This window comes from Miniopterus schreibersii (assembly GCF_964146895.1).
Source record: "Miniopterus schreibersii genome assembly, chromosome: 15".
Taxonomy (NCBI): domain Eukaryota; kingdom Metazoa; phylum Chordata; class Mammalia; order Chiroptera; family Miniopteridae; genus Miniopterus; species Miniopterus schreibersii.
In genome coordinates this window covers 35,262,372-35,278,327 of record NC_138115.1, presented here as the reverse complement: position 1 = coordinate 35,278,327, position 15,956 = coordinate 35,262,372, and the positions used below count along the sequence as shown (strand labels likewise).

The 15,956-nt window shown below is 39.3% G+C and overlaps 1 protein-coding gene across 1 annotated transcript in view; it reads right to left on the bottom strand.

Annotated features, from left to right (window-relative positions):
* KCNH8 (potassium voltage-gated channel subfamily H member 8) overlaps positions 1-15,956 on the bottom strand; it is a 235,979-nt gene that overhangs the window by 142,877 nt on the left and 77,146 nt on the right. The window contains exon 2 of the mRNA XM_081159504.1: positions 7,643-7,876. Within this exon, the coding sequence (XP_081015630.1) occupies positions 7,643-7,876 (234 nt within the window). The remainder of the gene's footprint in view (positions 1-7,642; positions 7,877-15,956) is intronic.

Genomic DNA, 15,956 nt, shown 5'->3' with positions numbered 1-15,956 from the left:
AATCTTCTATCAAGACTGAGAAGACATATGGGGAATCATCATGAAATCATAAAAGCATCATAAAGTGCTTTCTATTTTGGGGCATGCAAAGTCTCCAGTAAGACCTCAGAGGAATCAGACCCAGAATAGCTACAAAAACCTGACCCAGAGTTTGCTAATACACTTAGTTGTGGGAAGCATGGTCCCTGTTTGGTGGCCCTTCAGATATTGTGAAACCTGCAAATTTTACACGCATCAGAATTAAATGTCCTCTATGTCTTGCTACATACAGACACGCATACTAAACAAATGTATTTCTGCAAATCTAGACGCGGAGCTTGTGAAACATGGCTGCATATTTTTTTGGGCACTTTTCCTATCATGTGTTGGGGTGTAGGTCCCCTGCTCATGAATCTGGGCAGCCTTGTGGCTGCTCCAACCCCAATACTAATGTGGCATAGACAAAGTTATGCTAGGTGACTTTCTAAACTAGGTCACAAAAGGCGTCGCAGCCTCTGCCTGATTCATGGAACCCTAGAGCACCCGGAGGCCTCCATGCTGAAAGGTTATGCGTAGGCGGTTCAGTCGATTGTCCCAACTGATTCCCGACTTTCAAGATGCCAGACAAGTGAGGGAAACCATCCAAGATCCTCCAAAGCAGTGCGTCTCTCAGCTGAGCCCCACCTAACATCAACCTCCGCCGGCTCTACAAGGCAGAAAAACCATTTGGCCAAGCCCACCCTTGATCCCTGACTCACTCTACTGTAACATATAACGGTGGCTGTTTTAAGCCACTAAGTTCTGAGGTAGTTGCCGCACAGCAATAGATAACTGGAACCCTAGCAAACTGGGTGTGCTTCCTTGACTCTACAAGGCTGTGAGTAAGAATATAACCATTTCACAAGAAAAAAGTTTCCAAGATCCCACCTTCACTAGCTTTTCAGGAAACTAAGTCCCCGTTGGGCTCTTCACAAATACTTCTAATATCTAAAAGAAATGTGTCCACAACCTAGTCCTCTGGGCTCCCACGAATGCAGGACTCAAAGCCCTGCACTGTCCTCCAGGCTTACCTGGATGCTGCCCAAGGGACAATACTATGCATAGCTAATGCCCATGATGCTGTCTGGGGCTTGGACAGGCCGTCTCAGCGGCCCAAGGAGATCTTTATGAAAAACACTGCAGTTACTTTTGTATTTTCTTTCTCTTGGACTCTGGTCTCAGTCCTTGGGAGGGCTAGCTGGGGAAATAATCTTGCTTTGCTCAGAATTCTCTTTCTTTCTTCCCAGGATCTCACTCAACCTTCAGAGAAGGGTTTTGTGTGTTTTTTTTTTCCTTCTGATCTCAAGCCCGGTTTCTGTAGCTCTTGTTGAAATAGGTCCCTGGCCGGCTGGCTTCCCTCTGTTCTCTGGATGCTGTGAAAATCTAAGGAGACTATAAATGATACCTATGCTGGGAATCCCAATGTCCACAGAATATACTCATTTAGACACTACACTTTGCATTAAAATGAATTTTCTTATTGTTCACTTATTACATGAATGGGCACAATATCCCTTGCTCCAAAATTTGGATCTTACATAAAACCACTCTACATTCATTGCTCCAATCCCATTTCTTACCAGTCAAATAAGGAAGTAACTTTGCTGTACATTATAATGTTAATTTTGAGGAAATAATTTGACATTCTACAACCCCAAGGCATTGTCTTTTTTCTATATTGAGCTCCAGTTCTAAAATACCTAGAGGCATAATCAAATATTCTAAAAATCTTCTGCAGAGTCATATTGAATAACTGAGTGTAACAGAGCTCACTGAGAATATCTTAAATATAAACTTAGTGTCAGGAGGAAAATAATGTTCCTTACTATAATTATCTGCCATGAGCAGTTCATTGTAGAAACAGGGGAAGGTCATGAGGAAATCTGCTTCCTTTTGTCTTTTATCACAAGCTGACCTCATAACACTGAGTATAAATATGCCTAATTCAAACAGTTTATTTGAAGACTGGAGTGAAGACAGTGTGTTGCTCAATTAGTGGTATACACAATCCTGATCGTATGCAGATTATTTTAGGTAGTGCATGTAAATATGTTACATTTTAATATCTGTGTATTGGTTTTAATGTGGATTGGAACAAAAATGTGCAGCTAGCACAGCAAAAGAGCTAGGCATTTTGAGGGACATGGGTAAGATACCGCCAGATGTCTCCCCATTTCTCTCTCACTCTCTCCCCGTCTCTCATAGCTTCGTATCTTTCCCAATGTCTCTTTTCTTCTACTCATCCTAGCCCCAGGGAAGCCTTCAGGGCTTCTTGGCTCCAGCTTTCTTTCTACTCCCCACACCACTTTTTATTTACAGAACAATTCAGTTTTTCAGCTTGTGATTTGCATCTGAATATGCATCTAGCAGCTGAGTAAACAAAGGATCTTCTTTTGGAGGCATTCTCCCTAAACAAACAAACAGTAAATTATAAATAAATTGTTTCTGTTGTCACAAATATAATACACATTTAAAGCCCATAGTCTAGAAAGTTGAAAATCTAACTACATTTAAAAAGACAGAAAACCAACAGATTCAGCATTGATTTTTCTAGGCAAATTGAATAAAGAAATGGGAAAATAAAGAAATGTGAAGTGCATTGGTGGATAAAGAAATGAACCAGGGGGAATTGCTGCGACAATGACAAGCTGCAGTCTGTCTATCCCATAATGCATAGACCTGTGTTCAAGTCATTTTTCTGCATCACAGTTTTCTCACCTGCAAATGTGAGATAATTCATATTTACTTTAAAGTGTTATTGGGAAGATAAAATAAAATAATAGATATGCTGCTTAGCACAATATAGCCAATTAGATTTATTATTACTTAGATTTCATGACTTACTTTTAATTTTTAAAATTTAAACAAGTTAACAATGTTTTCATTGTATATTTATTTATGATCACGTCCTATTTGAGGCTAGTGATCCTGGTTGTCCATTTAGAGTAGTGATTTTTGTCTTCGTTTGCTTCCAATTTGAGTTTTAAAAGTGAGTCAACTTAAAGAAAAACATTAAGTAAGCAACAGTTCAGGAGGTACACAAAAATAAATGGCAAATCTCGGAGGTGACACGGGAATGAGTGAATGTGAGTTCAGAGACCCACACCCCTTCAGACTCAAGATTTCCTTTTGTAACAAATACTTGTATTTTCCTCTCTGCTATTTAGAACTGAAAAATTAAAATAATAAAACTTGGCTACTTATACACATTTTCAGAAAGACAATACTATATATTATTAACAGTAATATAACAAAAAAAGTGAAGTCATTTCTGATTAAATAATATGCATCTCAACACGAAATGCTCCGAGATGGTGGACTACAATTGGAGCTATAATAGGGCAGTTGGATAATTGGATCAATACCCAGAGTCACTGTGAATGCAGCAGCTCCAAGTGCAGAGCCCATGCAGACGTGCTGTCTCCCTGACAAGTCCTCTGAGTCAGTGATGAGATTTTCTGAAATGGTGAAATTCTGAACAAGAACAAGTTCAATCTTCCCTCACCACACTATGTCTTTATTCTAGGAAATTCAGTGGGAAGTTAAAGCTTCCAAAAAGCACTGTGTGTGAGGTTCCACATTCAGGTAATTAGAAACCAGTGTTTTACTTCCTGGAAAACCCAGCAGGGCATTAGAAAAGCATGCAGTGCATAATACCTTAACTATAGGTACTGTGTCGAACAGCAAATCTCTCCAACTTAACTCATCTGGGGTAACTAAAACTCAGTAATGACTGAGCAACAAGTCTCCTTTTTCCCTTACCCTCAACTTTTGGCAACCACCATTCCGTTCTCTGCTTCTGTGAATTTGACTGCTTTAGATACCTCATATAGATGGAATCATGCAGTATTTGTCCTTCTGTGACTGGCTTATTTCATTTAGCATAATGTTAAGAGGATAGATCTCATGTAAGTGTTCTTACCACAAACAAACCAAAAAAGTACACCAGGAAATTTTGAGGGATGGTGAATATACTAAAGGTATCATGGGTCTATCCATATGTCCAAACTCATCAAGTATGCATGTGTGTAATTTTCTGTATGTCAGCAACATCTTAATAAAGCTAAAAAAAAAAAAAAAAATCCAGACACTGGACAATTCTTCAATTGCAAGACCATGCCATACATTACAGCATATTTAGCAATCCCTGATTCCTGCCCATTAACTGGCAAAAACACCCTCCCCCTGTAGAGAGGATATGCTATGATAAACCTATAAAGGTTGAGGCTCATAGATCTAATCGTGATGGCCCTCCATGATATAGAGAAGATATAACTTGCTACCAATAAAATTTGGCCAAGAAGCTTGAGTCAAGGAGCAGAAAACTATGACACGCCATCTCAGCTTGTCCACTCTCAGTCTGAGGAATTGTGAGAAAGACTACGGGAGGCCAGAGATCATCTTCCCACTATGAGGTTGCACAGCTCTGAAACAGGGAGAAACTATGTTGGATAGTTTTGTTTTCTGAAAACACTGAAGGCATTAAGAATATTTCTCCTTCTGTATCTTGGACTCTTGAGAGAAACTGCTTGTCAGGCTAACTTTTTATTAACATGGAGGTGGTTGCCTTCTTTTGAGAAAATGGGATAGCATAAAGGGTGCCTTCAATGCTCTCAGAAAAATCCAGCAGAAATTCTTTCATGGAAGTATAGAACTAACTATTGAGGAGAGACTGCTGGAACCAGAACCCCACCCTAATACGACTGGTGTCCTCCTAAGAAGAGGGGATAAAAACAAAACCACACAAAGGGAAGACCTTATGGAGACAGAGGGACGAGAAGACAGACATCCACAAGCCAAGAGAGGTGTCAAAATAGACCAACCCTGCTGGCACCTCAATCTCAGACTTCCAACCTCCAGAATTATGACAAAGCACCACCCAGCTCTAACAACTAATAAACTAGGCAAAAGAACAATGTAAATAATGTGAGTTAACTGAGCTCAGGAGAGAATATAAATAGTAGATAAAGAACTGAAGTCTTAAAGAGAAGAAATAAAAGTATGAATGGATACCACAAAAGTAAAGAAAAGGCAACGGGTTGTACAATAAATGAAAATTGTTAGCTGCTGAACATAAAAATGTGAAATATTGCCATCTCCATTTTAGACAAACAATTGCTTGCATATTATGTTTACCTGTGAAACTATTTGTCTTCTTAGTTATTACCTAAATTTTAAAAAAAAACTTATTCTTTCTTGGTGCCTTTAATGATTTTTACCCAAAGGGGTCCAAGGCAGCAGGCATCTTATAAAAACGGGACTCAGGGAATTCTTTTGGGTGTTGACGCCACGTATTCTACTTATCTGGCTTCCAAACGCTCTGTCCTTTGTGCTTCCCACGTAGACTCTCCTTGGCCTGAACCTCTCTCCAGGGTCGTATTTGGATATGTTGAAGATGTTCAAAAGCAAAGACACTCAGTTGGATTTGGAGTGACCTACATGAGGCTGCTTGCACAAGTCTGCAGTCAGCAGATATGTCAGGCAAAGGGTATTCCTTTTCCTCTGTTCCACCAGATGGTGGTCTTGTCACTCTACCACTCTGCATTCTCGTGACATCGTTCATTTTCTTTTATCTCAGTCCCTCTTTTCAATGATCATACTATAATTAGATAGAACTGGAATCTTTTTATTTTATCATATTTGTTATGTAGGCCTCACCTACTGATCCTGGGGAAAACACAATGGTCTGAACTCTGTTCCTAGTGCCAAAGACTTGAGATATCCCATTCCTTCCAGAAGGGTACTCTCCAATACTTCGTGACTCCTGTGTATCCAAAATTCACAGGCTCAAGGAAAGTCCTTCAAGGACAATATCTTACAAATGAGGATGAATTTGCCCTATTAAGGCTCCTATTTCTCTTCCTGATCAAGACGCCAGCACTAGGTATTGAGAGCAAGATAAAAAGGCCAAGGATGCTGTTAATCAGCTACAATGCACAAGACAGCCTCCCGCAACATAGAATTACCTGCCCAACATGTCAATAGTGCCAACGTTGAGAAACTCTGAGTAAAGAGTACAATTTAAATGTTGTAACAAAAAGATCTAAAATACAGTGATTCAAACAAGATAGAAATGGATCTGTATTTGTCTAGGGTAGAGAAGGTGGACCTCTCAGAACACTCAGGTTGCTTTCATATTGCTGTTCCACATTCCCCTACGATGTCCTTGTCAATGGCTGAAGCTGGCTTTCCAGTCTTACCTTAACATTCCGACCCACTTGTATTAGTTTGCTATGGCTGCCATAACACAGTATCACACACTGAGTGGCTTAAACAACAGACATTTATTTTCTCACAGTGCTGGAGGTTGGAAGTCTGAGATCAAGGTGCCAGCAGGGTTGGTTTCTCCTGAGGCCTTTCTCCTTGGTTTGCAGAGAGCTGCCTTCTCACTGTGTTTTCATATGACCTACGTGTGGGTATTCCTGGTACATCTTCCTTTTCTTGTAAGGAGAGTAGTCACATGGGATTAAGGCCCACACTTATAACCTCATTTAATCTTAATTACCTTTTTAAAGGGCCCATCTCCACCTACAGTCACATTGGGGCAGGGGGCTGGTTAAGGCTTCAATATATTAACTCTGAGAAGATATAAATCAGTCCATAGCACCGTGGGAAAGGAGAAGAGAAATTAGAGGGCAAACAATTTCATTTTTTAGGGATTTTACCTAGAAGTTGCATAAATCATTTCTTCTTACATATTGTTGGTCCCAAACTTAGTCACATACCCAACCTAACTGCAAAGAAGGCTGAGAATTTGTAGTTTGGCAGCCATGTGCCCAGCTAAAACTCAGGGGTGCATGTTACTTTAAGGAAACTTAATAAAGAAAGAGATAGAAACTGGAAAGCAATGATTTGTTCAAATTTTTCATTTAGTATTTCCGCAACATAAGGCCTTTTGGATTTACTCCCAACTACCAGGGCCCATGGGATGATGATATCTATTCTCACATGAGACCCAAGCACTGATGATACCATACCCACCCCTGGATCCCCTTTCATTTAGAAGAAAATCACAGAACTTTAGCCACAAGAAAATACTTAGTGTTTGCCCAGTGGCAGTTTTGAGTTTAGGCAAATTGACTCACTCTGGGACAACGTGTGTTTCTTACTTTGTCTTTAGAATTTAAAAGAGTAGTTAGGAAAGCTCTGTGGCTGGGAAACTGAAACAGAAAATGCCTATGCTGATGTTCTTTAAATTTACTCTTTTCTTCCAGCAAACACTTGAATCTCTGTCCTTAATGACTGAGGTTGAGATGTGGTTCTTAAAGGCATAAAACTTGGAAAAGTATCTCTAGATGAAAGATCATGTTAATATATTAACAACTATCATGTCTAATATATATTTTAAGAATGACCATAGATAATAGTAATATACTTCAGTGTAACATATGTTCATTTAGTTAACATATTGACATCGAAGTTATATGATGCTAAATTTTCAGGTAGTTTATGCTGTTAATGGCTAAAATGAGGCCATTGTCCAAATCCTTTGTGGAGCTTCTGTAACAGACTGTATTTATGTGAAATAACATTAAGCCTTAATGGGAGTTATGGAGCAATTACTGAGTTGAAAGAAGGTGACCTTTCACCGCTGTCCAATGAGCCCCAAAGAAAGCCAACTCACCATTCTTCTTGTAGAACATAATTTCTCCTTTGAATTCTGTTTTCTCCTCCAGTGACTTGTCTATTTGAAGCATCAGTTGCTCATTGGTTTCGACCCCAAATAAGAATTTGCAGCTGCAGCTCTTCTGCATGACTTCAGTTCGGGCAAATCCAGCAAGCTCACAAAAGCCATCAGAACAGTAGACTATGGGGAAGCCCTTGGCCACCTGGGCATTCGCGAGGATGAAGTTGCTGTCTGTAGAACAACAATGAGAAGACCCTCAGCAACTAAACAAACATGGAAAATGTCCTTAAGTCAGTTTCAGTAACAGATTTTGAGCACATGTGTTTAGCTAACAGTGCCTGAATGCATGTCCTGATGTACTGAGGTGGAAAAGGGACTCCCCAAAACAAAATGCTGTTGGCTGGCAGAGTATGTATTACGTTCTGACTTGAGCTTGCATTTCGAAACACACGGTGTGGGGAACACAGTACTCACGGACTGCTGTGAGGCATTTACCACCTAGTTGGCAGTAAGGTATGGTACTTTTGAGCAGGACTTCTGATTCACATCCTGAATCTGCCATTTGATGTATATATAGGTGAACTTGAAAAGTTACTTACTCTAAATATCAGTTTCCTTAGATTTGGTTTCCCCAAAAGCAGACCCTGAGATAAGGATTTGCGTAGACATAGTTTATTTGGCAGGTGATTCCAGAAAGTGAATAAATGGAAAATTGAGAAAGAGAAGGGAGGAAAGGTAATAAAGGGTGAGATAAAAAGGGGTTTTACTATTATGGGCAACTGAGGCTCAATCACACAGGGACCTTAGAAGTGACTGTGTAGAACAAACTTAAATTTTTCCCACCAAGGGGAGAGAAAACTGGTGTATTTATCCATCAATGTCTATACCTCATTGGTTAAGGGTCACTTCTGGGGTGTCAGTATGTTGGCACTTCTGACCTACCCACTTGGGCTAAGCACATTTTGAAGAGGTCACTTGGGTAGCAAAGTGCTGGAAACCATTGGTGCATAAGGAAGCAGTCTGCTCATGATCTCAAGGGTGAGTCAAGGTGACACTGGAAGGGCACTGACCGGTATGCTGCAAAGATGGTGTGATGTTACTAACTTTATAGGTGTATTGTAGAAATTAATAACATAATGCATATAACATGCTTAGCAAAGTGTCTGGTACATATAACTATTCAATAAAAATTATTATTAAGAAAATTATTCACATCTTCATGGCAGGTATATTAACAAGTGAGAATCAGAGGACTACTAAACAGTAGACTATTGCTAAGTGTTTAGAGAGAACTGGAGGAGACCCCGAGAGGCAATATTTAGGGAAGGTTCTCCTGCAGGACCAATGTTTTTAGATTAACTTGGAAGGATGGGTATGATTTTTATAGGCAAAACAGATGCACATTGGAGATGAGGTATAAGATAAAGCACTTATAAAATGTTGATCGGGGACTTTTAGGTTCATAATGAATTAGAGACTATTATTAAATCATTCATTCATTCACTCATAAAAAAAGATTTTTTGAAATCTGCTTTCTGCCTGGGAAGGACTGGCTCTTTTACACCCTCCCCTATCCGCCCCCCCTCTGTCCCAGTCATCCTCTCCCTGTGGGGAGAAGCCAGAGCTAAAGACCTACATTGGAAAGCAAGCCTTCAGTGATAGATTGTTTAGAAGCCATGGGAGCAAATTAAATAATCCCAGACTAATATTTCATTCTCTCACACTTTGCAGAAGTATTTATTGACTTGTACTATATGTTGGACTTCGTTCCGGTGCAGAGGCAAGAAGTTTATTATGTGCAGTCCCCATTCTTGAAGATCGGTCTGACCGTATGGGGGTTCCCAACTAGACCCAGAGGGGGCGCCCTCCTGATGGGTCTCAGCATCACCAACTCCGCACAGCTTTGGGTTAGTCACTCCAACCATAGTCTCTCTTCCTCTTTCCATTTTAAAACTTTGGCTGAGAGATTGCTTAGAAAATGCAAATGAATAGCATTGGCAAAGTACTCAAACATCTTGAAAGAGCTTTTAATGCGCTTTCAGAAGCCATTTTTCAGTCGACTGCTGACATGTTTATTGACTTTCTACTATATGCCAGGTGACATGGTTCTACCATATGGCAGGTCCTAGGGTGAGGTGACAGGAGGTGTTAAAAAATGAATAAGGTATAGCCTCTAGCTCTAGGACATTATATTTTAATGAAAGAAATGCATAAATGTCAACAATGCTAAAATACAGCATATAACAAGGACCAGAGTAATGGTACATAGATAATAACTACTAGCAGAGCTGAGAGATTAAACATCCCAGGCTTTGGAAATGGTTAGCTAGGAACAGGTCAGAAATAGGTGGGGATGGTTTATAAAAGTCCTAGAAGGCTGGAGCAGATGCCTGGATGGAGCAGGCTCAGAGGGTAAATGGAGAAACAGGAATTAGAGACAGAGAGAAGAAACAACATGACATTTTGTCCTAAAGTCCAGTTTTCCCATTATTAATATAATTACAACAGTTATCTTTTGCTAGTATTTATCTGATATACCTTTCCTCATCTGTCTACCTATACTTCAACCCTTCTAGGGACTTAGGTGTTAGTTGCGCCTTACACATGTCAGGTATTTAAATCTTCAAAAAGTATAATATGAAAATGCATCCATCAACTTGAGATGAATATATTTGCTTTTCAAAACATATTACATTGGTTTTAAACAACTTAATTTGCACTTTCTTTTTGCCTTTTTTTATTATTTTGCTTTTTCATTTTTAAAAACTAGGAAATATGACATATCTAAAAAAACCCCTTTATAACAGTGTTTAAAAACAAAAATAAGCACCCATGGATCATTCATCCAACAAGACCCCTGTGTGCACCATGCAGATTGTATCTGCCTCCTTCCCCAATGAAGAGCCCTAACTTTAGTTCCTATAATAATCATTCCCATCTATATAGTTTTTACCACTTACATACATATCCTCATGCAATATATTGCCTATTTTTTTCTGCTCATTATGGCAGATGCTATGTTATTTCATTCTGCATATTTTTAGTGACTTGATTCTTTTATTAATTTTCTTAGTACCTTTATAATTGTTTATGAACATAAGAAAAGACCATTCCTTTAGAGGCATAATAAGCTTCTGAGAAAAAGCTTCTAAAGGATTCACCAAATTGCCCGACTTGTGTGTTTCAATTAAGGATTATAGTGTGTTTGGGCTGGTTAATTCTTCCACAAAATATACTGCAAAAACAAAGCTAAAAAAAAAAGTCATGTATTTGGCCTTTTCTGTTTATATTTAGCACTTGTTCTCGATAGGTAATCGCATTTCAAGTCCAAAGAGAATTTAGTGGCAGTGGCACCTTTTAAAGCTTAGTGGACTAGCTACATGCATAGCCCCCCTGTTGGGGAAAGAGGAGCTCCTCTTACCCAGCTATCTACTCGCAAACATGTGTTTTGTTGAATACCAGTTCTGGAATCTCTGAAGAAGAAACGTGACATTTACTTTAGAATTATGCAAAACACAGCCACAGCCGTAACGATTATGAACTCATCATGGATGTTTCACTATCCACACATATGCTAAGGGAATTTCACCTTTTAAGGAACCAATTATGCATATGTGATAGGTACCTAAACGCCACGCTGCCTTTCTCCACTTGTTTCTAGGTATATTCCGTTTTGAAGTGCCAGTAAACAGTAGGATCTAAATGTGTTTACATTTTAGGCAGTTTATTTCTCTAAACGCTTCCTTGGCAGAAAGCTCTCGTAGATCATCAGAGGGGTTCTCAGGGTTGGTGGAGCCCCAGGTCTTTGGTCTGAGTTCCTCAGACAGAGCCCCGTGTTCTCATTCAAACGGAGATGGTCTGCTCATCGCTGACCTCAAGGCACAAAGGGAATGGGAGTTGGGAGGCAAAGGCTTAGAGGGAAAAAAGGGGAGAAGCAAAAAACCATCCACAGCTAACCCCTTACATCCTTGTACTTGCCCCCGCTTTCCAGATGAGAACACTGAGACCTAGAGAACTTCAGTTTCCTGCCCAAGGTCTGAAGCTAGGCATTAAAACCAGGTCTCTGTGACACTATGTTAACGGAATTTTTTCTGTAAAGAAGTGATTTGTTCTCTGCTTGCAGCAGAAATGGGTTAACTCTCGAAAAATGTTTTTACCTCTTCTAGCCTACAGAGAGTCCAGTCACAGGCTTTTCTCTATGTTGATTATTTATTAAAAGCTCACTGATGACAGCACCTAAACCATTCTGGGTCTCTCAGCAGCCTCGATGTCACTTTCTCATTTCCCGCAGGAAGTCAATTATTTCAGTAATATGACAGCAACTCTTTTGGTTCCAAAATATTTTGCACAGGCCCACGAGAGGCATGGAGGAGGCAAAGAAATGTAGTCGCCATTGAAAAGACGTGTTTCCCACCTCCTTCTGCCTTTTTAATGCACATCATAGTACTTCTAAAATGTTCCCACTGGGACAGCCTACTGCTGGCTGAAGCCAGTACATGTGTTTTCCATGGGGCCTGGCGGCATAAATGTAAGCTCTATATTGTTTTGAAATCTCATGTTTAACTTAAAAATCCCATTAGAATTTTGCATTCTATTGTGTTGTATCTTCATGTTTGTTTGAATGATTTTGATTTTGTTTTAATATGGGCCTGACCTATTTTTAATTTAACTGGAACTTCAGCAAGTTGTGCCCTTTTTTCCTATGACACTGCGTACCGTTTAGTACACCTCCGCGTAACCGAGGTTTGTGAATCATGCTCAAGGGGGTCAGATCTAAGTCACTGTCCCTCCCTGCAGACAGATCTCCTGCAGCCAAAAGTATTTCGAAACAACCATCTCAGCACCCAGTCTACGAACTCTCCACATGGCAGACCTCTGCAGCCATTCAAACTAAAGGAGTCACTGACAGACACTAACTTGGAAATGGTACAGTTAAGCTCCCTGAAGTCAATATAAAGTGAAAGAGCATTTAAATACTTTAGTCGTAGACATATTCTATCTGCCTGAATAAAGTAGTGTCACAAGATGCCTACGGCCAATATCACCGGGGGTATTGTCAGAGGCACTGTACCCCCATGGCTCTCTGGCATTAATGCAAAATTTGAGACTGTGAATGGTCCAGATCTTTATTTCTGAAAAGTGCCTCTGATATTGGTTGCCTTTTAAAGCCAAATCATGTGCTGTGTTGGCAAGCACTCATAGAAACAGACTTCAGCGTAGATGGGCACATTCGAGTCCTCTCGGCCTCATTTTCTTAGAGAGGGCAGGACACAAATCTGAACTTTTCATCTGCTTTTACGTGTTGCCCCCATGGCTTCTGAATTCATTCATATGTAGGTCCAACAAAGACATCAGTACCCCCGGTGATATTGGCCATAGGCATCTTGTGACACTACTTTATTCAGGCAGATAGAATATGTCTACGACTAAAATATTTAAATGCTCTTTGCACTTTATATTGACTTCAGGGAGCTTAATTGTACCGTTTCCAAGTATGATGACATCTTTATCAGATTAATGGTACTGGCTGCAGGCTAAAGTTTTGTGTGCCCTCTGCCAAAATTTAGGAGGTTGCTTGGGTTTGAGGATTTTCTAACCTTATTAAAAACACAAAACCAAAAAAACAGATGAAAAATATAGAAAGAGATTCTCATAGTTCTTGGAATTTAAGCATCACCTAGTAGCATGCTCCAAATGGTCATATTACTAGCTTTCGTTATTCATTTATGGTTCGATTTTTAATTACTGTAGAAATGACCACTTTAGAGAAAGATCAGAAGAAAGCTTTGTGACAAAGCAAAGCTCAAAACTGGAACTCTGGTGCTGAAGTCACCATCAAAAAGCAGTAGCTTCTATACGTGTATAAGAATATCTTGCTCTCTTCAGTCCAGTAAACCAACACAGAAAGAAATATAAACAAATGCGCTTTGTCACCTTGCCACTGGGTGTGTGGTCCTGGACCAGCAACATCTGCCTCAGCTGGGACTTACTAGAAATGTGAAATCTTAAGCCTCACCTCAAGTCCTCTGAATCAGAATCTTCAATTTGACAAGGTTCATATGTACATTAAAGTTTGAGACGATCCTTTAGAATATCATTGAAAAGATCTCTAAGAATCTAGTGACAGTAAATGACTGAGGGAGGGTACCTGGGTGGTTGATTAAAAAAAAGAAAAGACTTATTTTCATTTTATATCGTTTTGAATTTTGTACTGTATGTATGTAACACCTATTCAGAATTATCTTCTTAAAGTTTATTTAACCATTCATTGGAATGACTAAATGAAAATGATTTAAAAACATAATACTCATGATGAAGTAAGAAAACTGGATAAACAGATTTTAAAATTTCCAATAATAAAAATTCATGAATACAAGTAAATTTTAAGCAAACTTAGTACACAGTATATCATAATTTGGTATTAGGAAAATCACCAAGTTTTGTGAATTCCATTTTTTCAACTGTGTGAACTTCAGGGTTGAGTTGTGCTAATTCTTTTCATGTGTACTGTCTCTTTGAGTTCAGGGAATAAGTTTAATTTTGATAAAAGATGATTTTTTCTTTTTACTACGACAGGGTGACAGTGCTCGTATAAAGTAAAATGAATGAGTAAGATTCAGAAAATCTCACAGGTAATAAAATATGTTTGGCTTTTCATTCACAATTAATTCTCTACAAACGCATTTGAAATAATATTAAAATGTGCCCCAATTTTCTCTGGTACTTGTCCTATAGAATTATTCTTTTAGATAAAATGGTCTTTCACATCATCTGTTTACTTTTAAAAAAAAATTATTATTATCTATCCTTTGCCATTGGGATGTACATGCCAAGTGACAGGGCTTTGTTTTGTTCATTAATGTAGTCACATCCTCTAGAAACAGTGCCTGGCACATAGTAGGTACTCAACACATATTTGTTAAGCAAATGAGTGGAATAAACTTGTAATCTATTAGTTTTTATCAAAGCACACCAAATGAGGGGAATGATTTTTTGTTTTTAGCTGAATCTATTATTTAGCAGGAATCACTTATAACTAGCACCTTTGCTTTAAAAATAAAAATCAGAACCTCCCTGAATAGCCCATCTCATGCCTACAGTTTTCACCCTGACATGTTTACTTTTAGTAAAGTCCTTGTTCAGCCAAAATAGAAAATTTTATTTTCTATTAGAAAACCGATTAAGCAAAAACAGAGAGCTAAGTAATGCTAAACAAAGCCCTTTCTCCAAAATAGAAAATGAAAAAATTATGAGGCACTTCTACTCATTAAAGAAAACTGTGTGCACACGAATTAAGCATTTTGGATTAATTAGAGAGCCTCTGGGGTCATTAAGGGGCTACTTAGTTAATTTTGAATCCAGCGTGCTGCATTTTAACCACTACCCTGGTGAGGGTAGGCTAACCTGCTCCTAACAGTGCTTGGAAAAAGGAACTAGGTCTGATGGAAACATCTCCGCACTCGTGTGCTATTATTCCTGCACCTTCATAATTATGAGTCCTGCCCCTCAGTGCCCTTCCTCCCCCAAATCAAATATGAACCATAGTTTGAGGCTCCTGGGGAGGTCAAGCCTTTCTGAGGCTTTTGCAGACAGTGAGACAGGAGAAAGCTCAGTGTTTGCTCTGATTTCCCCCTTTCAATGTGCAGGACGGGATGATACAAACCCCCAGGTCCCCCAGCCCAGGGGAAGGGCAGTGTGGACAGAGGGCAGGTGGCGGGGACAGGAAGGGTTGAGCGCCTCGGCAAGTGTAACCTAGCGAAGATGTGGCTGAGAGCGGTTTACATTTTATACCTTTGCAAAATTTTTCATAGGGGTTTATTAAAAGACAAAGGAAGATCACAGTTCTGTTCTGAAAAACGGTTATTTGTTTTGGTATCTTTTTTGGCCTTTAGTGAAACCTAGCAAATGGAACCGGCCATCCTCTATGAATACTCAGATCCCCCAAAGATTTCATTTCACTTGCCCCCGGCCCTCTTCCAGCACACCCTAGAGTTTCCTTGCAATTATGTTTAATTCAGTGAGTATTTCTTTTTAATTTCAAACAGGCTGGAACAGGCTCTTGACCTTAAACATACATAAACATTTGGAAAAAAAAGTGATTAATTCAGCCATATTGTAGTCATTTTACATATATGTTTTTTATAAGTAGGCCCCATTTAAATTTGAATTTTTGAAGACAACATATACAAACTAGTGTGCCCCGGCGTGGACTGACCTTTCCCTCCCGGTCCAGCGCTGTTTATATTCGTGGAAGCTAATGCGATTCAAATGTTTTTCCTAATAGGGGAGCGTTTGCCAGGCCTCATCTGTC